General features: G+C 49.7%; 1 protein-coding gene across 1 annotated transcript; it reads right to left on the bottom strand.

Annotated features, from left to right (window-relative positions):
* On the bottom strand, positions 19-25,730 carry FOXJ2 (forkhead box J2). The gene is made up of 11 exons (XM_021092393.1): positions 24,594-25,730; positions 18,294-18,640; positions 14,295-14,369; positions 12,816-12,884; positions 12,011-12,151; positions 11,371-11,569; positions 7,041-7,457; positions 6,534-6,635; positions 5,252-5,461; positions 4,623-4,721; positions 19-2,758 (listed from the first exon to the last, which is right to left on the bottom strand). Exons 2-11 carry the CDS (start codon positions 18,624-18,626, stop codon positions 2,679-2,681), a joined length of 1,725 nt encoding a protein of 574 aa, XP_020948052.1. The 5' UTR covers positions 18,627-18,640; positions 24,594-25,730; the 3' UTR covers positions 19-2,678.

Raw genomic sequence — 25,956 nt, 5'->3', positions numbered from 1 at the left:
AAGATAAAACCATAAACATTCTTTTTTTTTTTTTTTTATTAAGAAAGCATGCAAAAAAACAACTTGTGAGATCATACACGCCCTTCCCAGCCTGCACCAATGCAAAGCATTATGGGTGGTATGAAGGACTCACCAAACCAGAAACATGGGGATTGAAGGGAGAAAGGCAGGGATGGGTGGATCTATGCCAAATCGCTCCTTCCGTCCCTCTCCTCCACTTTCTCCCTTATTTCCTCTTGTAGGCAGTAAGAATCTGCATTTTTGCACACATCACCCAATACAACGACAATGACGATACTTTTAAGGCCAGCAATGCTGGGCCATCAAGAAAAAGTAGTATTCTTCCCATTTCATGGAGGGGAGGGGAAACTGAGGCCCAAAGAGGGTCAGGTTTGTCCTGTGCCGTTTAGCGAGGCTGGGTTTAGTGGAGAGGAGCTAAAATCCCAGGAGGCCTAACAGCCAATCCCCAGCCCTAGCCCCAGACTTCAGCTAGGCAGGCTGCCCACCAGAGTTCTTAAGGAGACTTGTTTTCAGAAGACACAGATGAATTCTCAACAAGGGACATTTACATGTCTGAGTGAGCCTACCCTTGAAAATCCTGTCCGGATCTGAGTAGAAAAGGGGTTTAGAAAAGAGTGATGATTGGTAATGAAGGAATCTTAGGGAGAACAGATGGGACGCTGTGTGTGGGAGGCACCTCGATGGGGAGAAATAAGGGAGACACGCCTAAGAGAGGAACCCTGGGCAAAGGCATGTCTCCACCCTTGAAGAGCAATTTTCCTTTCCCAACGGGAAACATTCAACCCCACCAACTGCCCTCCAACACAATGGGGGTGTTCACACCCCTCACACCCCCATGTCCTACAAAGAACCTCAAAGAAATAAAGTGCTGTTTAGTTAACTGCCCTTTCTCGCCCCCTGACTTCAGCCTCACTGGATTTCTCCAACAAACTCTCATATATGACCGCTTACAAAGAAAGGAAGGAGTGGATGGGGTGGGGGAAGCAGGAGAGCAGGAAAGCCTGGGTAAATAAAAAGAATATGAACAAAAAGCAGAGAAATCACAGAGAGAGTGGCTTTGTCCGTTCTGTAACGTTTTGTCCTGCAGCTTTGAGAAAGCGAACATCCAGGAAAATAACAACCAAAGTAAAATTCGTCTTCCCTCTCGTAACTAAAATTCAACAATGAATATCAAATAGACACTGAGTACTTTGCGGCAATAAATCACAGCCGCTCCTTGTTGGAGGAGGTAAGTTATCCCTGTACCTTTTTCGAGGGTGGGGGGAGTGTCTCCCTTGGCCCTCATGGAACTCTTCCCTTTAGATAATTTATTCCAACCTCTGCCAATTTCCTTCACCCCTCAAAAGCCTAACTGCAAAAGCCTTCAGCCCCAGTGATCCGGAGTCCAAGAGAAGCACCTGCCTACATAGGTAAATAACTGAAATACTCCCCACTCACGTCTATGCCAGCTCCCCTCCCCTTTCCCCATCCTCCTGCCACCAGTATTACAGGTTTGGCTCTGCTGTGATGAGTAGGAAAGAGATGTCCATCTTGTCCCAGGACACGGTGAAACCAAAAGTGACAATGGGCTGCTTTCCTTTCTGGAGAATCCCAGAAAATGGAGGAAGAGAATAAGATGGGTGGAAAAGTTGAGGAAACCACTAAAGGAGGATGAAATCATATTTGCTGCATGAGATAAGAGAAGAAGGGATACTTTGTATATGCAAATAAAAGCCACAGTTAATTTCCAAAGCAAATGATGTTCGAAAAGCCAAAAGGGTTAACTTGACATCATCTCCGAAAAGCTGACCCTGTGCTGAAGAGTTGTCTTCATTCCTACCAGAGAAGCAGAGTCCTGGCTGAGACCAACTCTCTCTCCTACAGAGAACGGGCCAGGAAGAAGCCACTGGCAGTTGACGGGACCTAGAAGCACACACCCACCTTCCAAGTGCATTGCCCTCCGCGGTTTTCTTCTCCACCCGACCCAGGCTTCTTATTGCACTAGGATTTTACGGTCACCCTCCTGCGCCACCACCGTCACTCTTACCCTTGATGGGGAATGAAGATCAGGGTTGGAGATACGAAGGGACAAGGAAGAGTTCAGAGGACAAAATTAGCACCATTGAGGAAAACCTGCAAATTCACGGCTGCCAAGCAGTGTTTTCAATCCCTTCTACTTGATGACATGGCCTCTCCAGTCCTGGACGGAAATGACCTCCCCGGAAAACCATCGGGGGCTGAAAGGTGGGATGAGCGCAGACTTTCTCAAAGAGAAAGGTAAATCAAAGTTTGAGACCCTTCTCTGTGGCTATCATAGCCTCACCTTCCAGCCAGAAGATTTTAAATTAGCAAGAGGTTGACATGGTCCATGGTGTAGGGACAGGAGACAGCATATAACCAATAACAATAATAATATAATAAGAATAATAATTAAAGAATTTGGGAGAAAAAAAAACAACAAGAAGGCAGAGGAAGAATGAGGCAGGAAAGAGGGGTTATCTTCGGCAGCATCTTGCGGTGGCTTCTCTGGCAGAGAAAGAAAAAAAAAAAAAAAAAAGAGGATATATATCTATATACAGGCAAGGGCGGAAGGGACGGGCAGGGCTGCTGTTTCTCCGCTGCCAGACTTCACCACCTAGCCCTGGGCTGATGGCCAAACTCTGTGATGCACTAAGTAATCAAGTCCCAGTCGAAGTCATCGGGATCTCCTCGTTGGCCCCAGGAGGTGGAACCGGTGGCCGAGGGACCATGTGGTGTGCTGTGGGAGGAGAGAAAGAGATTAAATGGGGAGTGGATGAGAGGCTGTTCCATCCATCTAGATGGACAGTGGTCCAGCCCAAACATTTCTGTGGGGAAGGTCTGGTGAGACCACTGTCCTTATTAGCCCAGCGTTATTTCTGTTGCCCACCACCACTGCAGTGAGGTCTCGGGAAATAAATTCGAGTAAACTGGGCCACATGGCAATGTCAGAGTATGCAGCCATTCAACATTATACTTATGAAGACTATATAATAATGACCCAAAGCGTACAGACTGTGCTATGATATGAAATAGCAATGCAGAAATTTGTACGTGTGTGACACAGATAAGGAATACATGGACAAAGAGTCAGCCATTGACCCCAAAATGTTTCAGTTTTTCTCACTGCGGCCCCCTCCTTGCCCCAGACCTCAGGCTCAGGGCTGCCCCCAGACTGGTGCTCCTGGAGTCCTGGGCACAAGGTGGGAGAGCAGCAGCAGCCACCTGGGGTACCATGGCCAGGCTCCCCACACTGCTCTGCGCACCCAGTCTCACCTGGCTATGCGGCCACCCCCGTACCACCCTGGTTTATGCCCAGCCCACAGCCCCGTCTCCCCACCACCGCCTCCCATATACACACCCCCGTTTCCAGGCCCAAGCCCTCCTCAGTGCTTGTTCACGAGGACCCTGGCCCTCCAGGGGTTCTGACTGGCCAGGGTGGGTCTGCCCCATAATCTGACACCCAGAATAGAGCCTCCAGACACCTGGTCTCCCTCCCAGAAACACGGGGCTTATTTATCTGATTAAAGAAAATAAAAAAAGTGCTGTGCCATTACTTTCATAACAAAAAAAAAAATTTTTTTTTTCACTGTGGTTAGGCAGGATGATGAATAGTGACTTTTCTAAAGTACATTTAAGAGTTCCTGCTGTGGTGCAATGGGTTTGGCAATGTCTCTGGGGAACTGGCACAGTGGGTTAAGGATCTGGTATTGCTGCAGCTGTGGCTTAGGTCACAATTGTGGCTCGGATCTGATCCCTGACCTGGGAACTGTGTCTGTATGACACGGGGCGGCCACATCAATCAATCAGCCAATCAAATGCATTTAAAGGTAAAGGATCTGTTCATTTTTGTACTCTTTTTTTTTTTTTTTTTTTTTTGTCTTTTTGCCTTTCCTAGGGCCGCTTCCTGCGGCATATGGAGGTTCCCAAGCAAGGGGTTGAATCGGAGCTGTAGCCGCTGGCCTACACCAGAGCCAAAGCAACCAGGGATCCGAGCCACATCTGCAAACTACACCACAGCTCACGGCAATGGGGGATCCCTAACCCACTGAGCGAGGCCGGGGATCGAACCCGCAACCTCACAGTTCCTAGTCGGATTCATTAACCACTGAGCCACGACGCGAACTCCTATTTTTGTACTCTTTAAGACAATTTAGGGTGTCCCCACCTACTCCCACCATCAGAGATAGTTCAACCCCAGAGCACTGATACTAGAGCTGGGGGGACAGGAAAGCAGACATGGGCTCAAAGCCAGGAGGTTTGTAAAACACGTTCACTTCATTTGTCTGAGTATATCTCCCAACGTAGATTCTAAAACCAGACATAAGTGTCCCACACACGTCCACCTTTTGTTTAGAGTCATGCTCTTACTTCCTTTCATTGCTGCTGGAATGAGCTTTATTCTAAAGTTAAGCTGATCCTTCCTCGTCTCCCACAATATATACCTCCCTAGCCGGTGGCCCACCCTCTGGCCTTGGGGATGGAAGGCTCACACCCCACCTTCCTGCTGAGGACTCAGGCTTAGAGGCCCAGGAAGGCGAAACAAGTAGTCAGGGGGGAGAGTGCGCGCCTGGTGGTGGAACGCGGCGCTTCCTGGCTCTTACCTGGGCGATTGTATCCTGCTGAATCCTGGGTGGGGAGTGGGTACATGGGTGATGGGCCCGGGTAGAGGTGAGGGGCTTGAGGGTGCACATAAGAGTTCACTGCCAAAGCAAGACAAGAGTTACGTGAGTGGGATCACTGCGCAAGGAAGCAGGGGACAACAGAGAGGAAGAAAATGCTTTTCCTCCCCTGCATCTCCTCTCCCTTCCCTACTCTGCTCCACAGCTCCTGCAGCAACAGGGTTTCTGAGGAGCTGTGAGCCCCCGCTGCTCAGGGTACAAAGGGACCCAACACTAGAACTGTGCAATATCACGGATACAGATTTATGACCATGGATGAGCTCTCACTGTGCTGGTTTGAAGATCATGTGCCTGAGGAGAATCCCAACTTCCTCTGATACATCAGCCGAGGGTTACCGAGACACGGCCTAGAACAGGAACTTTCTCTCCCCTTTTCTTAAGTAACCTCAACCTCCTCGATCAAGGTCTACAAAGGATCACACGGTCTATTTCTTTGGTATCTGGATCACTGCCCCTAAGATGCTGTGTCTCAGTTCTCTCCTGCCCTTTTTACCCCACTTCCTTCCCATCATCCAGTCTCCACCTCCTTGGCAACTTGCTTCAAGTGGTACCTTGGTTCATGGCCGGCTCCTGTTTGCCACTGGTGAGGGCACAGGAGTCCGAGATGCGGGCAGGGGCAGGCGGCCGGTGGGAGCTCCCCTGGGGGGGCACGTGACCAGTCTGAGTAAGGAAATGGTTGAGGGAGTCACACAGATTGGCGATGTGATGCTGGTCGAGGCTCCAGTTCTTCAGCTCTGCCTGTCGCAGGCTCTCCATCAGCTCTGCAAAGAGAGAAGCAAGAAATGCTAACCTTGGCGTTCCTAGGTGGCAAAGCCCGTGAAGAATCCAGCACTGTCGCTGTCACTATCACTGTGGTATAGGTTCGATCCCTGGCCCCAGAACTTCCACAGGCCATAGGTGCAGCCAGGAAAAAAAAAAAAAAGAAAAAGCAAGGCTAACCTTGCAGAGGCCCCTACCAGTTCACTGCTCTGACCACATCATCCGTCAACACGGACTATAAGTGCTACCGATAATAACTGACATCTGGGAGTTCCTACTGTGGCGCAATGGGATCGATGGCATCTCTGCAGCACTGGGTCACAGGTTTGATCCCTGGGCTGGCATAGTGGGTTAAGGATCTGCTGTTAACACAGCTGCGATACAGGTGGCAACTGCAGCTCAGATCTGATCCCTAGCAGGAGAACTTCGTATGTTGCAGGGCAGCCAAAATAGAAAATAAATACATAAATACATAAATAATTGGTGTCCATCAGAGCTCTACATTTGCTTTCTTTTTTTCTTTTTTTTTTTTTTTTTTGGCCACGCCCATGTCATGCAGAAGTGCCCAGGCCAGGGATCAAACCTGCACCACAGCAGCGACCTGAGCCACAGCGGTGACAATACTGGAGTCTCAACCTGCAGTGCACTGGAGACCTCCTAGAAATCTACATTTTCAAGCTCTCATTCTCCTTCTTCCTTACTAACGTTTTATAATGTCCATCTTACTGATGCATAAAAGTTTCAAAGTGGCTGAGTGAATTAGCCATGGTCAAACTGTCAGTCAATGGTGACAAAACTACAAAACACTGGTCCAGGGTTTCTGAATTCCTGAAAGCCTTCCTCCTCCCAGAGACAAAACTAGTAGAAGAAAGCCCTGTCATATTTTGAGTGAAGGCAAGAATTCATTCCAATTCACCTGAAAATAGTATCAATATTATCCACCTTGTGTAACATGAAACCCTCAACCTTCAAGCTTCCCTTAACCATCCCCTTCTGGTTCTGGTTGCTCTTGGATTTTTCCACTCACACTGCATCCCTCTTCCCTCCAGGCACCACCATCCTTTCATCACTCACCTGAGAACTGCGACTGCTCAATGCTGGACCAGTTGAGCCGATTCACCATCTTGAAGCTTTCCTTTAAGGAGTCGATATTGGAGCACCAGTCCGGAGGAAAGGCTGTAGAGAGGAGGCGAACATGGTAGTAAGACAGAGTGAGCGGTGAGGCGGGGGCCAACTGACAGGACACCGGCTCACGGCAGATTCTTGCATCTACACAGGTTATCAGTTTCATGACCAGGATCAGTTCCACTACCAGGATTATTTGCCTGGAAATTTAGAGTAAATAAAGCTATGGATGCTTTAGGTACAGACACCCAGCTCAGAGGCAGGAGAATATGTAAAATAATTCCAATTTGACCAAGAATTCTATGAACAGAGCTCTGAGTAGCAACTTCCAGCGCTCAGATGAGAGGGAGGCTTCCAGGCCCACTGTTAACTCAGTGACCAAGGCATCTCCATGGGCAGAGGCAGAACAGGGGGGCCAACCCACACTCCTCCAGGGCCCTGCACCGCCTTACTCACCAAAGCCAGTACTGTTGATGGGAGCCTGGGCTTGTGCCTGCGGTGGCGGTGGCGGTGGCTGCTGGGCGGGGTGCGGGTGGGGGTGGTGCTGATGGGGGTGGTAGCCTCCGTGCTGCAGTGGGGGTGGGTGCATGGCCATCACTGGGGGGGGCCCGTAGCCCTCGGCTCCTGCTTGCTTCCCCCCTGGCGGGGTACAGCCATCTGGGCTTGGGGTGTGCAGTGGAGGCGCACCCCCCACAGCGGAGGGGCCCTGGGCGGGGGCCGCCGGCGGAGGCGGCGGCGGTGGCTGCTGCTGCTGCTGCTGCTGTTGCTGCTGCGGCTGTGACTGCTGGGGCGGCTGTGGGGGCTGTGGCTGCTGCTGCTGGTACATGTAGTAGTTGTTAGAGGGCGGCATGTCCCCCAGGAGAGACGAGAAGCCTGTGGAGGAGGAGGAAGCGTCGCATTGTTCACAGAACAGGAATCCCACTGGGTTGAGATGGGAGGCCTCAGACAGAAAGCACGGACAGCAGAGGCAAAGGGTCACGTCCCCGTGGTCCCCTCCCTCCCCTTGCAAGTATGACAGATACGGGGGGCGGCGGGGGGGGTGCTTGACAGCATGACAAGGGCTGAAATTTTAGCTAGGAGGTCAGCATGCACCTTTTTATGCTATTTTTCAAGGGATTTTCATGTAGGTCTGGAATCACAGTTTCAAAAGAAATCAGACATCGGGTAAAATTTTAAAAGCAAATTATAAATAAAACAAAACCATAAGGAGTGCCTGTTGTGGCTCAGTGGATTAAGGACCCAACATGGTATCCATAGCATTGCCGAAAGCTGTGGCATAGGTCAAAGATGTGGCTCAGATGCAGTGCTGCTGAGGCTGTGATGTAAGCTGGCAGCTGCAGCTCCCATTCAGCCCCTAGCCTAGGAACTTCCATATGCTGCAGGTGCAGCTGTAAAAAAAGCAAAAAACAAAAAAACACAAACAAACCCAAAGGCATGGGCCTTTATTTCTCCTTTTCTTTTTAAAATTTTTTTTTTTTTTTTTTTAGGGCAGATGGAGGTTCCCAGGCTAGGGGTCAAATCAAAGCTAAAGCTGTCAGCCTACACCACAGCCACAGCAAGGCGGGATCTGAGTCGCATCTGCGACCCACACCACAGCTCATAGCAGCAACACCAGATTCTTAACCCACTGAGCAAAGTCAGGGATCGAACCTTCGTCCTCATGGATGCTAGTTGGGTTCACTAACCTCTGAGCCATGACGGGAACTCCTCTCCTTTTCCTTATTGTCCTACACTGTTCTGCAATTATAGCCTTCTTGTAGTCACTACAAAAATAAAAGCTTGGGAGATCCCTGGTGGCCCAGCAGGTTAAGGACCTGGTGTTGTCACTGCTGTAGCTCAGGTCACTGCTGTGGCTCAGGTTAGATCCCCAGTCTGGGAATTTCCACATTCTATGGGCAAAGCCAAAAAAAAGGGGGGGAGCCTGGGTGTGGAGTAGAGTCCAAATGGATAAATTTCTCAAACAGATCTGGCTGGGAAGAATCCAAGATGGAAACCGGGTTTTCAGCCTTAATTAAACCTAAGTGAACTCTCTGCTGCCCTCACTCAATTTGGTTTTTTCCTTTGCTTCTGAGAGCCCTTCAAGTTCTCCACTTCTCATCACCCAAATCACCTGAACCCGACTCATTTCTCAAGCAAATCCTGCAACCTTGGGACACAACTCTAGACAGGAACCCCCACAGATATACAAGAAAGGCAGGACAATACAAAGTTCTGGAGTTCCCCCTGTGGCTCAGTGGTTAACGAACTGACAGGTATCCATGAGGATGTGGGTTTGATTCCCAGCTCTGCTCAGTGGGTTAAGGATCCTGCGTTGCCATGAGCTGTGGTGTAGGTCACAGATGCAGCTCAGATCCCAAATTGCTATGGCTGTGGTGTAGGCTGGCAGCCACAGCTCTGCTGACTCAACCCCTAGCCTGGGAATCTCCATATGCCACAGGTGCGGCCCTAAAAAGACAAAAGACCAAAAAAATATATAAATTTCTCCCAAAGGGACTCCTAAGCACTTTTTATCATTCCATTCATCTCCTGCTGCCTCTCCATGGCCAGTGGACAGAATAAGGTCTGATGATTCACCCTGAAGTCTTTACTTCACCCCTACCTCCAAATTCTCTTTAAAATTTTTAAAAACATGGAGTTCCCATCATGGGGCAGTGAAAACGAATCTGACTAGGAACCATGAGGACAAGGGTTCGATCCCCAGCCTCCCTCAGTGGGTTAAGGATCTGGCATTGCTGTGAGCTCTGGTGTAGGTTGAAGACACGGCTCGGATCTGGTGTTGCCGTGGCTCTGTCGTAGGCCAGCGGCTACAGCTCTGACTTGACCCCTAGCCTGGGAACCTCCATATGCCGTGGGTGTGGCCCTAGAAAAGGCAAAAAGACAAAAAAATATATGTATAAATAAATGCAATTTTTTAAAAACAGGAATCGCAGAGAGCTGAACTAGATGCTCTCTCAAGGAGTCTCCCAAGAATGACTTCAAATCCTTCTCACATGTGAATTTGGGAAATTTGAGTATGGCCAAGATATAAACCGATATTCTGGAAGCATTATTTACTGTGTTAGGATAATGGAAAGAAAAATCTTTATCATTAAGGATGCATACCAAACTAGTATTTTCAGATAGAATGACATGCATTAAATTCCTCCATTTAAAAGCAAACCTGGGAGTTCCCGTCGTGGCGCAGTGGTTAACGAATCCGACTAGGAACCATGAGGTTGCAAGTTCGGTCCCTGCCCTCGCCCAGCGGGTTAAGGATCCAGCGTTGCCGTGAGCTGTGGTGTAGGTTGCAGACTCGGCTCGGATCCCGAGTTGCTGTGGCTCTGGCGTAGGCCGGTGGCTACAGCTCTGATTCAACCCCTAGCCTGGGAATCTCCATATGCCCGGGAGCGGCCCAAGAAATAGCAACAACAACAACAACAAAAAAAAAAAAAGACAAAAGACAAAAAAAAAAAAAAAAAGCAAACCTGGAACTACATTTCAATTAAAAAAGAAAAGGTGAAAAGGAAAAAAAAAGAAAGAAAGAAAAAGTGGGTGGGCACCTCTGGGGTTAAAATTAGGAGAAAACGAAAAGGTACATTGACTTCTTAATCTGTGTGTTTCTTGGATTAATTTTAAATTTAAAAAAAGAATATAAAATATTGGAGTTCCCGTCGTGGCGCAGTGGTTAACGAATCCACTAGGAACCATGAGGTTGCGGGTTCGGTCCCTGCCCTTGCTCAGTGGGTTAACGATCCGGCGTTGCCGTGAGTGTGGTGTAGGTTGCAGACGCGGCTCGGATCCCGCATTGCTGTGGCTCTGGCGTAGGCTAGTGGCTACAGCTCCGATTCGACCCCTAGCCTGGGAACCTCCATATGCCGTGGGAGCGGCCCCAAAGAAATAGCAAAAAGACAAAAAATAAATAAATAAATAAAAATAAAAAATTATGTTACTAAGAATTAAATAAATAAATAAACTGGGTGGCAAACAAAACAACCTTAATAAAATATTGGGAACTGTTAAAATTGGGCAATGGAAACATGAAGGTTTACTATACAATTTTCTCCATTTTGCACCGGTTTGAAATTGTTCCTCATAAAAATTAACATAAATACGTTAAAAAATAAAATTAAATGTTCTCACAATGAAACAGGGATTCTTAGGTAAAGCAAGTTACTGCTGCCCCTAGTGGCCATCCTCAGAATGACTTGCTGACAGCCATAAAATCATGGCCCTTGGAAGTTCCCATTGTGGCTCAGCAGTAAGGAAACTGGCTAGTATCCATGAGAATGCAGTTGGATTCCTGACCCCTCTCAGTGGGTTAAGGATATGACATTGCCCCGAGCGCAGTGTATATCACAGACATGGCTTGGATGTGGCATTGTTGTGGCTGTGGCATAGGCCAACACCTGCAGTTCCAATTCAGCCCCTAGTCTGGGAACTTGCATTTGCTGTGAGTTTGGCCCTTAAAAGAAAAAAAGAAGAAAAAAAAAATTACAGCCCTTAGTTTTAGAAGTGGGATTCCTTTAACTCACTTTCCGAAGCTAACGACCCAGCCTTCCTCTTGGGAAGCGAGAATTCTACCATTGAACCACCAATGCCTCCCAGCCTGCCTCTTGAAACAGAGAACTGTCCTTCAGAACTAAGCCAGAAGAGCTCCACTCCAAACCGTTTTGGCTCAAGACATGCTTCCCCTGACCAGTGATCAACCTCTCCCTGGGTTACAGGTAAGAAAGAAGGAGAGAAAGACTATCACCATCCATTCAAAAATACAAGGACATCCCCGATCCCCTCCCCATGCCAGACCCACCGTGTTGAGAGGAGGAGGAAGACTTCTCCAGCATAGATTTGTAGAGGTTTCGGAAGGACCAGCTTAGATCCTGAAAATTGATCTCTGAGTAGGAGAATTTGAAGTCATGGTTGGTGTTATACAGGGGAGGGGGACCCTCAGTGCTCTCTCGTCCTGGAGCCCCTGCTGCCACTGCCCCGCCATCCACAGATCCTGTGCCCTGCACAAAGAGGTAAGAAAGACTTGATCCGTGTCCTATACGAAGCGCCAAGACAGCTCTTTAATGGACCCCAAGCTCTCCTGCCTGTCCTTTTCATCCCCTCCCAGCTTCTCAGCGAAGGAGCTTCATTTTCTCCTCCTCTTTGCACTCATTCTTACCAGGATGTAGCCTTCTGTCCTTTTCCTGGGTTACGTCCTGCTCGTCTTTCCCTTCTCATAACCCTTTTGCCTCCCCTTCTTGTCTTGTCATCACTTTTTTTCTGATCTTTCTTAAAGTTCTGTTGCCTTTCTCTTTACTCTCTCCTTCTTTCCCAGTTTATCTGCCTGTTATATAGCACAGATATTCAGTACATAACTTTGAGCTGATACATACATCAATGTACTCAACTACCTATCCATCCACCCGTCCATCCCTATGCCCCCTGCCACCTCCAATTGCTACCTGGCTGTAGCTGGCAATAGAGGTGGGGCTCTGGAGTGACATCTGAGGATTCCCCTCGGGAGGCAGTGAGGCTTCTCCACTCCCTGGAATGCCTCCTCGTGGGCTCTTGCTTGCCTCTTGTTCCGGTGAGTCTTGGGGTAGCTGAGGGTTGTGAAAGAATAGAAACCTATAAGCAGGAGTTCCCACTATGGTGCAGTGGGTTAAGAATCTGACTGCAGTGGCTTAAGTCTCAGATCCCTGGCCCAGTGCAGTGAGTTAAAGGATCTGCAGCTTCGGCTGGGATTTAGTCCCTGGCCTAGGAACTTGCATATGGCATAAAAAAAAAAAAAAAAGAAGAAAGAAAGAAGGAAATCTGTCAGCTAGAATTCCCATCATGGCTCAGTGTTTAATGAGCCCAACTAGTATCCATGAGGACGTGGGTTTGATCCCTGGCCTTGCTCAGTGGGTTAAGGATTCGGCGTTGCCGTGAGCAGTGGTATAGGTCGCAGACACGGCTAGGATCCCGAATTGCTGTGGCTATGGCATAGGCTGGCAGCTGTCATTCTGATTAAACCCCTAGCCTGGGAACTGCCACATGCTGCGGGGTGTGGCCCTAAAAAGACAGAAAACCAAAAAAAAAAAAAAAAAAAGAAAGAAAGAAAAGAAAAGAAATTTCTAAGCAGACGTTAAATGTCCTCCCAAGTCCCATGGTTTCACCTCTACTGGTATTGGTCCTTTACCCCCAATTTAGGAAATAACTGAAAATACAGGAAGAGATGTAGAAGCTGGCTCAGAAATGCATCTCCCCACTGAGGTGGGAACTCACATCATCATCTGGAGGGTGTCTTCTCTTTCGGGAGATGTCGGGGCAGGTGTCAATTGTCCAGTAAGAGCCCTAAAAGAAAACCCATCCCCAGAGAGGAGAAATTCATTATAGACAGAAATTCCTACCTTTGGAAAAGTAGATATTTGAGTGGATTTTCATATAAAATAAGTTATATGGAGAAAAATGACAGGTGATTCCCACAGAATCCTGTGGCTACCAGCTCTTTTTGAGGACTAAATCTGTCCTAACCGCTAACTGAGAAGGTCAGAGGTACCCGCTGTGGTCCAAACACAGGCCTCGATCATTCCAGAGAACAACTGCATCCAGTTCAAAGAGCTGGAAATGCCCAGAGCAATCTTCCCTCCTTGCGATCTGAGGTAAAACTCTCTTCGACTTTAGCATCCACAGCTGAGAGACCAAGAGGATGAGCTGCCTCTTCTCCTCTTGGAAGATAAAAAAATCATAGAGAAATAATTTTCTATTTTCATATAGAGAAGTTCCTGGGAGTTCCCATTGTAGCTCAGCAGAAACGAACCCGACTAGTATCCATGAAGATGTGGGTTCCATCCCTGGCCTCGCTCTGTGAGTTAAGGATCTAGCATTGGCATGAGCTGTGGTGTAGGTCACAGACGAGGGTCGAATCTGGAGTTGCTGTGGCTGTGGTGTAGGCTGGCAGCTGCAGCTCCATTTCAACCCCTAGCCTGGGAACTTCCATATGCTGTACCTGCGGCCCAAAAAGACAAGAAAAGAAAAGGAAAGGAAAGGAAGGAAGGAAGGAAGGAAGGAAGGAAGGAAGGAAGGAAGGAAAGAAAGAAAAGAAAGAAAGAAAGAAAGAAAGAAAGAAAGAAAGAAAGAAAGAAAGAAAGAAAGAAAGAAAGAAGGAAGGAAAAGAACAGTTCCTTCAAAGGTTATTAGCTCCACCTTTTACACCTAGAAAGAGTGCCATGCACAAAAAAGGGGGCACATGGAGTTCCCGTTGAGATGCAGCAGAAACAAATCCGACTAGGAACCATGAGGTTGCAGGTTCGATCCCTGGCCTCAGTCATTTGTGATTGGGTTAAGGATCTGGCATTGCGGTGAGGTGTGGTGTAGGTCACAGAAACAGCTCAGATCTGGCATTGCTGTGGCTGTGGTGTAGGCTGGCAGCTATAGCTCCGGTTAGACCCCTGGCCTGGGAACCTCCATATGCCATGAGTGCAGCCCTCAAAACACACAAAAAAAGGGAGGGGGGGCACTGAAGTCAGCTTTTTCATAAATTTTTTTTTTTTTTTAATGCCACAGTCTTCCTTAGTCACTCATTCTAGTGTGGACCCACAAGCTTGAGTACCAAGCTTTTCCTCTGAAAAAATAAATAAAGCTGCTTGTCTAATTAACATGATTTCCTCTTCTGGGTAATTAAAACCATCACAGGACTCTGGGCTGTCAACTATTTCTCACTCCTTCCTGTTCCTCCCTTCCCCAATTACAGCAGAATCTCACCTTCCCAGGGTCATCCCGAGGTCTGGGCACCTTCCGGAAGCACTTGTTGAGAGAAAGGTTGTGCCGAATTGAATTCTGGGGAAAGCAGAGAAGCAAGTTAGATTTGAGCATCTTGCGAAGCAGAAAAGTTTCCAACAGGACACAAAGGGACCTGACACACACTAAAGTTCAAGCGTCAGGATACACAGAGCACCTCTTAAGGACAGGGATGGAGGAAATTACCTATCCGCAAGAGCAATGAGATAAGAAAAGGACAGCAATTAAACTCTTTTGTAATTGAGAGGCGAGCGGTAATGGGTATACATTTGACTACAAAGTGCTCCTAGAAAGCTGAGTGCACGGTTTTTCAATCTCTCCACCCAACTTACAACGGGTATATAAATGCCTCAGAATCACATCTGCCCGGACCTAAGTGTGCATCAACAGATGAGTGGATAAAGAAGATATGAGAGGAGTTCCCGTCGTGGCGCAGCGGTTAACGAATCCGACTAGGAACCATGAGGTTGCGGGTTCGGTCCCTGCCCTTGCTCAGTGGGTTAACGATCCGGCGTTGCTGTGAGCTGTGGTGTAGGTTGCAGACGCGGCTCGGATCCGCGTTGCTGTGGCTCTGGCGTAGGCCGGTGGCTACAGCTCCGATTCGACCCTAGCCTGGGAACCTCCATATGCCGCGGGAGCGGCCCAAGAAATAGCAACAACAACAACAACAACAACAACAAAAGACAAAAAGACAAAAAAAAAAAAAAAAAAAATTGTGAATCACTATAGTGTAGACCTGTAATTCATATGACATTGTATAGCAACTATACTTTAATTTAAAAGAAATCTGGAGTTCCCATTGTGGCTCAGCGGAAACAAATCTGACTAGCATCCACAAGGACGCAGGTTTGATCCCAAGCCTCACTCAGAGGCATAAGGATCCGGTGATGCCAGACTGTGTGGTTACAGACGCAGCTCAGATCTGGCGTTGCTATGGCTCTGACATAGGCCAGCAGCTACAGCTTCGATTAGACCCCTAGCTTGGGAACCTCCATATGCCGCAGGTGAGGCCCTAGAAAAAGGCAAAAAAAGCAAAATAAAATAAAATAAAATAAAGCTCCTGTTGTGGCTCATCAGTAACAAACTTTACTAGTATCCATGAGGATGCGCAGATTTGATTCTTGACCTTGCTCAGTGGGTTAAGGATCTGATGTTGCCGTGAGCTGCGGTATAGGCCACAGATGTGGCTCAGATCCCAAGCTGCTGAGGCTGTGGCATAGGCTGGTAACTGTCATTCTGATTAAACCCCTAGCCTGGGGACTTCCACATGCCCCGAATGTGGCCCTGAAACACATGGGCCCTAAAAAAAATTTTTTTTAATTAAAAAATAAAAGAAATCAAACAGGGTCCTACTGTATAGCACAGGGAACTACATCCAATCTCCTAGGATAGACATGATGGGAAAGAATATTAAAAAGAATGTTTAGGGAGTTCCCATGTGGCTCAGTGAGGTTAAGGATCCAGTGTTGTCTCTTCAGTGGCTTGGTTTTTGCTGCTGAAGCATGGGTTTGATCCCCTGCCCAGTGCCAAGTAGGTTAGGATCTTGCATTGCTACTGCTGTGATGTAGGTCTCAGCTGCAGCTTGGATTCAATCCCTGGCCTGGGAACTTCTGCATGCCATGAGTATGGACCAAAAAAAGAATACATACATATATAGAGGTTCCCACTGTGGCTCAGCAGGTTAAGGATCCAACATAGTCTCCATGAGGACGTGGGTTTGATCCCTTGCCTAGCTCAGGGGTTGCCGCAAGCTGCAGCATAGGTCACAGATGCTTGGATCCAGTGTTGCTGTGGTTGTGGTGTAGGCCTAATAGTTGCAGCTCTGATTCCACCCCTATCCCAGGAACTTCCCTATGCTGCAGATGCGGCCATTAAAAAAGTAAAGAAAAGAGAATATATATATATGTATGTATGTATGTATAACTGGGTCACTTTGCTGTACATCAGAAATTGGCACAATACTGTAAATCAACTATACTTTAAATGTACTTTATTTTTTTTTTTAGGGCCACAGTTTGGCATATGGAAGTTCCCTGGCTAGGGGCTGAATCAGAGCTACAGCTGCCAGCCTATGCCACAGCCACAGGAATGCGGGAACTGGGCCACATCTGCAACCTACACCACAGCTCACGGCAACGCCAGATCCCTGACCCACTGAGCAGGGCTAGGGATGGAACCCACATCCTCATGGATATTAGTCAGGCTCATTACATTTGAGCCACAATGGGAACGTCCAAAAAAAAAAAAAAAAAAACCACTTTTTAATCACATCTGCCTAATTCCTTAATTCATTCTATCAGGCATAAGAGGACAATATTTTAAAACTGATTATGTAAATGATAACTAAATATAAATTATGAGTGAAACGAGGCACAATGCACCTTTTGTCTTCTCAACAGCCCACAGAATGGCCACATTTGGAGGAAAGAAATATGGCTACATACATGTGTTAGGTGAGGTTGGGGGCTATGGTAACTAGAAGGGTCATATTTATAAAGGAAAAATGGAATGCTTTCAACAGACTCCAGCTCATCATCTGGTTTGTAGGTCAGCCAGTGATTTACAGGGTGACAGACCGACATTAAATTCTCATTCCTGGAGTTCCCATAGTGGTTAATGAATCCAACTAGGAACAATTAGGTTTCGGGTTCGATCCCTGGCCTTGCTCAGTGGGTTAAGGATTTGGCGTTGCCGTGAGCTGTGGTGTAGGTTGCAGACGTGGCTCGGATCCCGCATTGCTGTGGCTCTGGCTTAGGCCGGTGGCTGCAGTTCCGATTCGACCCCTAGCCTGGGAACCTCCATATGCCGCAGGAGTGGCCCAAGAAATGGCAAAAAGACCAAAAAAAAAAAAAAAAATTCTCATTCCTACTCAACAGCTGGCAAGCAAGTTGCTGCCCCCAAAGGACCAAGAACATCAGTCTTCCTTCTTTGCTTGGAAGAGATGGCCCCTTCTTCATCTCCAGCAAACAATGTATCCTCTCATTACTTGCTTGGTGGATGCGCTGTTGGGAAAGGACCTAACTCTATTATTTTTTTCCTGGTACACAATTTTTTTAAAAGATGATGTCTGTGTGCAATGAAGCTCTCAAAACCTAGTGAGATTCTACTTCTAGGCAGGATGGAGCAATGCCATGCCTTATACAGTCTTCAACAGAATAGCAGTAAGTATCTGTGAGGAGTTCCCATTGTGACTCAGTGGCAAAGAACCTGACTAGTACCCACGAGGACATGGGTTCAGTCCCTCGCCTTGCTCAGTGGGTTAAAGATCTGGCGTTGCCCTGAGCTGTGGTGTAGGCTGTAGATGCAGCTCAGATCCTGCGTTGCTGTGGCTATGGTGTAGGCAGGCAGCTGCAGCTCCATATGCCATAGGTGTGGTCCTTTAAAAAAAAAAAAAAAAAAAATCTGTGAATCTCCTCTTTGAGGAACCAGAGAAGAAGGTATGATGGCAACAACATCCTGCCATCCCCATAAATATGCTTAGTCGCTCGGCATCACTGGAGCTTCCCCAATGTACCTTATGAAAATTGTTAATTTCTTTTTTTGTCTTTTTGCCTTTCCTAGGGCCACATCTGCGGCATATAGAGGTTCCCAGGCTTGGGGACTAATTGGAGCTGTAGACGCCGGCCTATGCCAGAGCCACAGCAACTCAGGATCCAAGCCGTGTCTGCAACCTACACCACAGCTCACGGCAACGCCGGATCCTTAACCCACTGAGCAAGGGCAGGGACCGAACCCGCAACCTCATGGTTCCTAGTCGGATTCGTTAACCACCATGCCACAATGGGAACTCCGAAAATTGTTAATTTCTTAAAAAAAAAGGTAAGGGATGGGAGATTGGAGATTTGAAGGTCACACATCCCTGAGCCAGCTCAGAGTGAACTGGACCAGGTTACAGGAAGAAACAAAGGTAGAGGGAAAGGCTATCAAGGCTAAGAATCATCTCAGGGTATAGAAGGCGCCCACCTTCCAGCCAATGCCAGCATTCTTGTAGTAGGGAAAGTTATCACAGATCCAGCGGTAAATTTCACTGAGGGTCATCTTCTTGGCTGGTGAGGAGTTGATGGCATAGGTGATGAGGGTGGCATAGCTGTATCGGGGTTTGCCATCCTGGTGGACTGCTGCCTCATCCTTGCTCAGGGTGGCGTTAGGATCTGTGGGTGAGCCTGGTGGACATTTGCGGGTGCCACCTGGAGGCCCAGCCTGGGAGGCACTGCCAAGCTTCTCAATGGTAGCTCGGAGGGTCAGCTGGGGGAGCCAGTCTATGGAGGTGAGGCTACTCTCTAGGTCGGAAGCCATGGTACTTTTGGGTTCTGCAGAGAAGAGGAAAAAAGAAAGAGGAAGGAAGAATAGATGAGTATCACCTCTGGTTATTGGTGGCAAGTAATACACAAACCCTAGTGCTTTAAGGCAAGGACAGTTTCTCCCCACTCTCATTTCCATAGAAGGCTCCTCTCGTAGGATAGCCCTCAAGCAGGTGTTCCCAGAACCCCCAAACAGATATGTCACCAGATGACAGGCTGGTACTTATCCTACATCTTACTGTGAAACATGGCCAAGAGGCCTCTTCCTCCACGCAGGATGGAAAGAAATCAAACCACCCACCAATTCTTCTTACTTAAAGCCCTGCAACATAAAATTTTAAAACTATGTAGGAAAAAAAAAAAAGCCACTTAGCTAGCTGGTAAAATCAAAGTCTATTCTCCAATGGTGTGATCCCTGTTACATTCACAGTCCATATCCACAGACAGGAGAGTGAACTCCTAAAGAAAAGCAGAGACCAGACACGTATACTCTAGCAAAGCTCACACCAACACTTTTAAAGATGTGTCAGGTCAGTTGTATCCCAGGGCTCACCCTTTTCATCCCACATACATGTGTAGGTGAGGCATATGACATTCATCCCAACAGAAGTTACAGGAGACAACCAGCCACGCGCAGAGGCAAGACAGACACAGAAACTGTGGCCCCCGGAGCACAGATCACAATGAGATATACGGCATGCTTTACCAACAGAGGACAAAGTCACACACAGGGGGGAGAGACCCTGAGCACGGCGGCCCTCGCACCTTTAAAGCTCCCCCTAGCAAGCTCCCGCCCACAGACACCGCCACCAGGAAGAAGTCATCGGCAAGGCCCGCCCACCTCGGCCTGCCAGGCTGCACCGAGCCTGGGAGACACCCAGCTGTGTGCTCACCGGTAACAATCAGATAGCGCGGCTAAAAATAGCCGCTCTGAGGCGAAGAGCCTGCCCCCCCCCCCCCCCGCCCTACTCCTCGCTCGTTCCTTCCCGGCCAGGCACGCACGCTCGTGGCACCTCCATGCAAACTCCTGGCGCTGCCAAACCGCCCACGCCTGCTGTTTGCACGCCCTGCTGCCACCCACGCCGCCCGGAGAGGTGTAGCTAGAGTGACGTCTTGGTGGGGGGAAGGTGAAGAACGGTGGGTGAAATCGGTACTGCAGGGTCTACAAAGACCCGCAGGAACCCCTTGGTTGCCATTTGGCACTCCCCTGGGGTCGATGCCAGGAACGCCGCCCACCCCCATCCCACCCCCACCCCACCCCAAAAGCCTGCTGCCTAACCGACTGATGCCTGCACCGCCCCACGGGCCCCCCGCGCAGTGCTAGGATTTCTCCCAGTGCTAAGATTTCGTCCTCGGAGCCCCGCTGACAGTTTCATGGAGGCATTGCTCTTGAGAGCTGGCAAGCCTCAGAGTTCAGAATCCTGGACAGAAAACACAGTCAGTGTGTCACCTCTCAGTCCACACCCAGATAATATCCACAAGCAATACACGCAACTACACACAAATCCACACACTATGTAGTTAGAAGCTCAAACGCGGATATGACCGCTTTCCTCAGCTCCGGTCTCCAACCCACCTCTGGGCTATGGGCTAACGCTCACTCTTCCAGTTAGTGCCTCTTCGCCCCTTGAGACTTTCCCCAAAAGGTCAGCATTCTCACTCATCTCCCTCTCCCCCAAGGACCCCCTCTCCCCCGTCTGCGTGTCCCCGCATGTCGCCTGCCCTGCGCTCCTCACCAGCGACACGCCCATTCCACAAGGCTCAAGGAGACACCTTAGTGCCTCTGGGACCTGGGCAGCATGAGACCCCATGGCAACCCAAGAACTGCTTGACAGGAGAAAAAAAATAAAGGCTGTTTATAAAAGAGCATCCTGAAGGGGTTTCCCCTGTATCCTTAGCTCCTCTCCCCACCCCCCTCCTTCCCATTCCATCGCCACCATCTCGCCCTTAAAACCATGGCAGCTTGGAAACCAACGGGCATATAGAATCATTCCAGGAAGCCTCCTAGCACTTTACTGATTCAAAGCAGCACAGCCTCTGGGGTAAACAGGGTGTGAGGGGCAGTCATCTGGTCTGGAGCTGGGTTATCCCAGCTGAACAGGATCATGGTGGTGACATGTTCATAGTGACCAGGGTTCTCCGGGGTCTGTGATGAGGTTTTACCCTATTCTCTGTTATCTCTTACTAAAAGTCCCCAGAAAATCTCTCCTGAAGAACACAGAAGGCTTCAGGGGACATTTCATTTGAAACCCTCCCGACACTGGACAAGGAGGGACAGGAGAGTCCAGGCAAAAATGGTTCACAGAACCCATTTGGCACATGCCAATCGCTATGAATTCTGGAAAGGGAAGCACCCTCAGCCTTTTGCTACTTGCTCTATGCCCTTCCCTAGCGTTCCCCAGCACCGGGTTAGGACATGGAGGTTAAATTTAACCTTTCTCCAGCACCCTCCCAGCCAGCCCTCCAGATACTGCCCAGCACTCAAAATATCTTCCAATCTTACCAGCTACAAGAGGCTTGCAGCAAAAGATCCTTCTGATCTTTCAGCACCATTCCCCTTGAACTCATCCCACTTCCTCACCGACCCCCCCATCACTTCCCCATTCTTAAAGAGCAGCCCAGTGGAACCTCAGAGAATGAGGTGCCTGGGCTCTATTCCGAATCTTGACACTGACTCACTGCATGTCCCCAACCACCCCTTGCTCCCTGAAGTCTTCCTGCCTGTTTTCCTCCTTCCATAAAAGGGAGGCAGTCATAATCACTGTCAAAGCTTCATTCCTGGAGGGATGTGAATGCAGCTTAAAGAGCTGGTAGCTGCCATACATTCCACCCTCCCCAAAACAACGGCACCAGACTAGTGTTTGGGGCTATGTTGTGTGTGCCTTTCTGATAATAAAAAAGGTGCTTCCATTTCTCAGTCCAACCAACCTGGTTACCCAGACCTCTCTCTCCAGGTGAGCCTTGTGCCACGGGGCTGGGGCAGAACCTGAGTCAGGCTACATTCTTCTCTGTGAGCTGGAAGACTAAAAGGAAATACCCATAGAAACTGGGAAAGGCAGCCAAAGGGCAGGCTCCATCACATCCACGGGACACCTAATGAAGACTACTCTGTTGGGAGAAAGGCAGAGAAAAGCAAAAAGACCTTCTGTTGGAGGGGAAGACTGATCCCCGGATGAGACATGTAAGATCCAGAATAAGAGGCACAGGTTTCTTCCCATGTTCCCTGAATAGCCGGTAACTGTTCTCTGTACGGCGCCAAGGTCAGGTATTAAGGAGTGAAAACTTCCTGCTCAGTACATAATGCTGCAACTAAGACAGCAGCATTTACCACATTATCGATTACCAGGCAGGCTGCCTGGGTTTCAATCCTGGCTCCATTACCTACTGGCTGTTCAACCTCAGGCAAGTTAGTTAGCCTCTCTGTGTTGTAGTTTCTTCCTTGAAAAACAGAGATGATAACTGTACCTATATAGGGTTGTTAGGAGGATTACCTTGAGTAAAAATTTTAAAGCACTTAGTAAGTACTAGTTAAGGGTAACTTTTTTTTTTTCTTTTTTTTTTTTTGGTTATTCCTGGGATATATGGAAGTTCCAGGGCCAGGGATCGAGCCCGCGCCAAAGCAGCAACCTGAGCCACTGCAGTGACAATGCAGATCCAATGCTGGATCCTGCTGTGCCACAAGAGGACGTCGTCATTATTATTCTTGAATGAGAAAAAAATAGAATATTAAAAATTAAAAATTAGAAAACTGACAAAGCATGGTGGTAAGGCTGGCAGTAACAAGGCAGCAGTGGCTTACACTGCAAAGCTGACACTGAGTTCCTGTTCGCAAGTTTTCACGATGTCAGAATTTCAAACTTTTCCTTTGGGGAGAGTGTCACCTCAGTAGTGACGAATGCCAGGACTGAATAATGGGGATGAAGAAATGAGGGGATTTCATCTCTTATTTTTCAGGGGGAACTAGGTTTACTCATAAGACATGATCTGGAAAACAGCACCCTCTAAATCATAGTTAATCCAACCCAACAGTCATCAGCTTCTGATGCTCCGAAGAGGCAAGGACAATGGGGGGAACTCGGTCGGAAGCAGGGCCAGTTACACGATGTGGCGGTGGGACAGCAGAGATGCTGTGATACACTTCACTCTGAGCCATTCAACAAGTTGCATTCCAGCATCTGGAAAAGTACTTTGTAAGAAATAGGCTGCTCTCACAGAGTCATCGCTTTTCGAAAAAAAATGGGGGAGGGCGTTCTAAAGGAGCCAAGGATCCTCGTGCTTTTTAGACCAGAGGTATCCAAAGTACAGCTTTCTTATTAGTCCTAGAAGAAGGGGTCCCAGCCTGAGACTGGGCTGCCCTGCTACGTGGGGTGACTTTCAGGCAGCCATTCACGAGGGCTCGAGATGGCCAGGACAGGCCAAGGCTTTCCTTATCAGCACCCTCTCCACATCCACGCACAGGGGTACCTGCTTTTAGAAGCCTACCAGAAACACACAGTTCTGAGTCACTGGAGGCTGAGTCTGAAAAGCACACGTGTGCCTCTCCCCACAGCCTGCACGGATGTGGAGAGAGCCACATCCACCTGAATTAAGAAACATATGCACATCGTTCATGGGACAGCCAAACAAACCTGGATTAGAGCCCTGTCTCATATACCACGAGTTAAGAGGTCGCTTCCAGGAACAAATGGAAGGGACTCGGGCAGTCCAGAAATGCCCAGAAAGAGAAAGGAGGGAACATGAAAACCCAAATAAGATGAAACCTCACACTTGGACTCACTAATACCCCTTGCAGGAGAAAAGGTACTTCCTAGTGGCAAGGCAAGAAAGTGGGCACCTGGCTAGGGACTGCAGGTCGAAAGGCAGAGCGTTACTAAACCTATAACTCAGGCTCAGCTAGACAGATTTCCTGGCACCTTTTTCTTGCCTTTTCTGAAGATTCTGGGCTGAGGTGCTTCCCACTATTATTTTCTGGACGAAAACTTAGATGCAAGTTTCCAGAGCCCCAGGACTGAACAAAAAACAGGAAGGGAGAGGACAAGACTATTAGGTGCTTTTCTGAAAGGAAACTCCTCAAGGATCAAATCTCCCTGGTTGGTCAACTTATTTCGATGGAAGGCTGGAAGGAGGCAGAACAGCAACCCTCCTCTCCTCGTCTCCTGTCTCCTGGATCTGCTTTTTCCTGAGGAACTGTCAGCAAAGGACAGGAGCAGCCTAGTGCCCTGGGGCAGTGGTACCCAGCCAGCATGAGGGAGGAACTTCAACCCAGGAGCTGGGGTTCCCCGGTACCCTTTCTTCCTGCCTTGGGAGATGGGATCCCCATTTTGCTTGTGGATTTTATTGGTAGAGGCATGCTTCCAGCCAGGAATAGGAATGTCATGAAAGAGGCCTCTTGGTGTCGGGCCGGGTGAGTGGAGACCAACTACTTTTCTTGTCAAGGGGGTGGTAATCACAGTGGGCTGGAGATTCCACAGCTTTGGTGGACATAAAGGGATCTAGGGTTACAGATGAGAAAATGTGATACCAATGGAAGCTCCAGACAAGGCCAGGCCATGAAATGCCAGCATGACTTTAGTGAGGGCCCACCCTCCTTGTGAAGAGGCCCAAGGATGGAGGGTGGCACGAGAGACTGGCTGGGATGTGTCTGTCCATCATACCTACACTGTATATATGGGAGTGCTGAAGATGCTGGTGTTTCCTGACATCCCTTTGCCCTCGGCATGAAAACACACACTTCCCTGGGGACCTCAGATGACTCCCATCCTTGTAGCCCCCAAACACTAAAGAAACCCATTGCTCGGAGCTCCTGCAGCAAGATGAGGGTTTCGATCCAGTTAGCTTCAGAACACATTTCCCAGAAGATTCTCTACCTTGCCCAGTAATGAAACCCAAGAGCCACCATCTCAGCCCCCGACGCCCACTGGTGCCTAAGGATGAGGGAGAGAAGAGGAAAGAAAGCACTAACCTGTCTCCAAGTTTCCCTCAGCAGAAGGAGGGGACCACCTGGTACTGGAGTTTGGGGTTGGAGGGACGCCCCTCTTCAAAGGCAGATGAAGATTCTCATCCTCAGTGGCTCTTCCTGTCCTTGGCTGAGCCTCCCAAGCTGGGGAGGGGAACTGGGTCCCCCGAGGATGAGGCACGGAGGGAGGGGCAGGGGGAGGAGAAGGAGGTCCTACCTGTGGAAGGTGGCACACCCCCCACACTGGGCCGGTTACCCTGGGGAGGAGGGGAGGAGCCTCTCCCAACCAGGAGTTGTCTCCTCCCCCTTGGGGGAGTCCCCCTCCCCCCCAAACTGATCCTGTCGGGAGCGGAGGGCTCTTTCTGTCCGCAGGAGATCTGAGCGGAGGGGCTCGGCCCTGTTCCACTGTCTAGGTACAAGGAAGTTGGGGGAGTTCTTCCCTCTCCTGAAAGGCGGAAAGCCGGCTCCCCTTCTTTCCCTGGAGTGTCCTCTGCTTCCGAGCAAAAGGAATCCTCTCCCCAGTGAGGACTGGATAGGATGGAGGGCGCCTACTCCACAGGCATATCCCCCTTTCTCTCTGCCTCCAAAGTCCACTACTGCGGAGAGTGAGTCGGGAGGAGTGGAGGCACGCCGGGGCGGTCCCACTCCGCTTCCTTGGGTAAGGATCACCCCTTTTTCCACTTCGGGAGCTCTATTCCCGGGCCAGTCCGGGGATCTTCCTCGCTCCTAGAGGGGTCTCTCTTCTTTCCTTCGCCCTAGTGGGAAGGGTCTTCTCTCCGGCCGGGGGAGAGGTGGCTTGCGTCCCCGCTCCCGCCTCTTCTCCTGGGGTGCCCCGGAGGGTGGGGTTTTCGTACTCCCCGCTCTCCCGGAGCTGGCCTGGGCAGCAGAGGCCGGGAGGCCGCGGCTCCCGACGCCCGTCACTGGCTACTGCGGCGGCCGCGCCTCCTCCAGTCGCGTCCAGTCCGCTCCGCTCGCTCCGGCGCGCGGGGCTCTCCGCGCCGCCACCGCTCTGGCTCCGGCCAGTCCGGGGCTCCCGGGGAGCCAGGAGGCGGACGGACGGTGTCAGGACTCGGCTGGGGCTTGGGCTCGGCTCGGCTCCGCTGCAGGCCCCGGCTCCTCCCCGGCCTCCGCGCCGCGCTCGGCGCCCCTCCCCCGCCCCCGCCCGCCGGGCCGCAGCCGCCGCCGCCTCCCCGCGCGGGTTAAGGAGGAGCGGGCGGCGCCGAGCCGCGGGCCGCGCCGCCGGGGGTGCGCTGCGCCCGGGGAGCCGCGCCGCCGCACCCGCGCTCCCGCGGCACCCGGCGCGTGCCGCCTTCGCCCCCTCCGGCCGCCACCCCGCCACTTGGCCGGATACAGCCTGCGCATCCACCCT

The sequence above is a fragment of the Sus scrofa genome, chromosome 5, assembly GCF_000003025.6.
Source record: "Sus scrofa isolate TJ Tabasco breed Duroc chromosome 5, Sscrofa11.1, whole genome shotgun sequence".
In the NCBI taxonomy this organism is placed as follows: Eukaryota; Metazoa; Chordata; class Mammalia; order Artiodactyla; family Suidae; genus Sus; species Sus scrofa.
The sequence above is the reverse complement of the archived record's forward strand: the minus strand, read 5'-3'. Positions and strand labels throughout refer to the sequence as shown.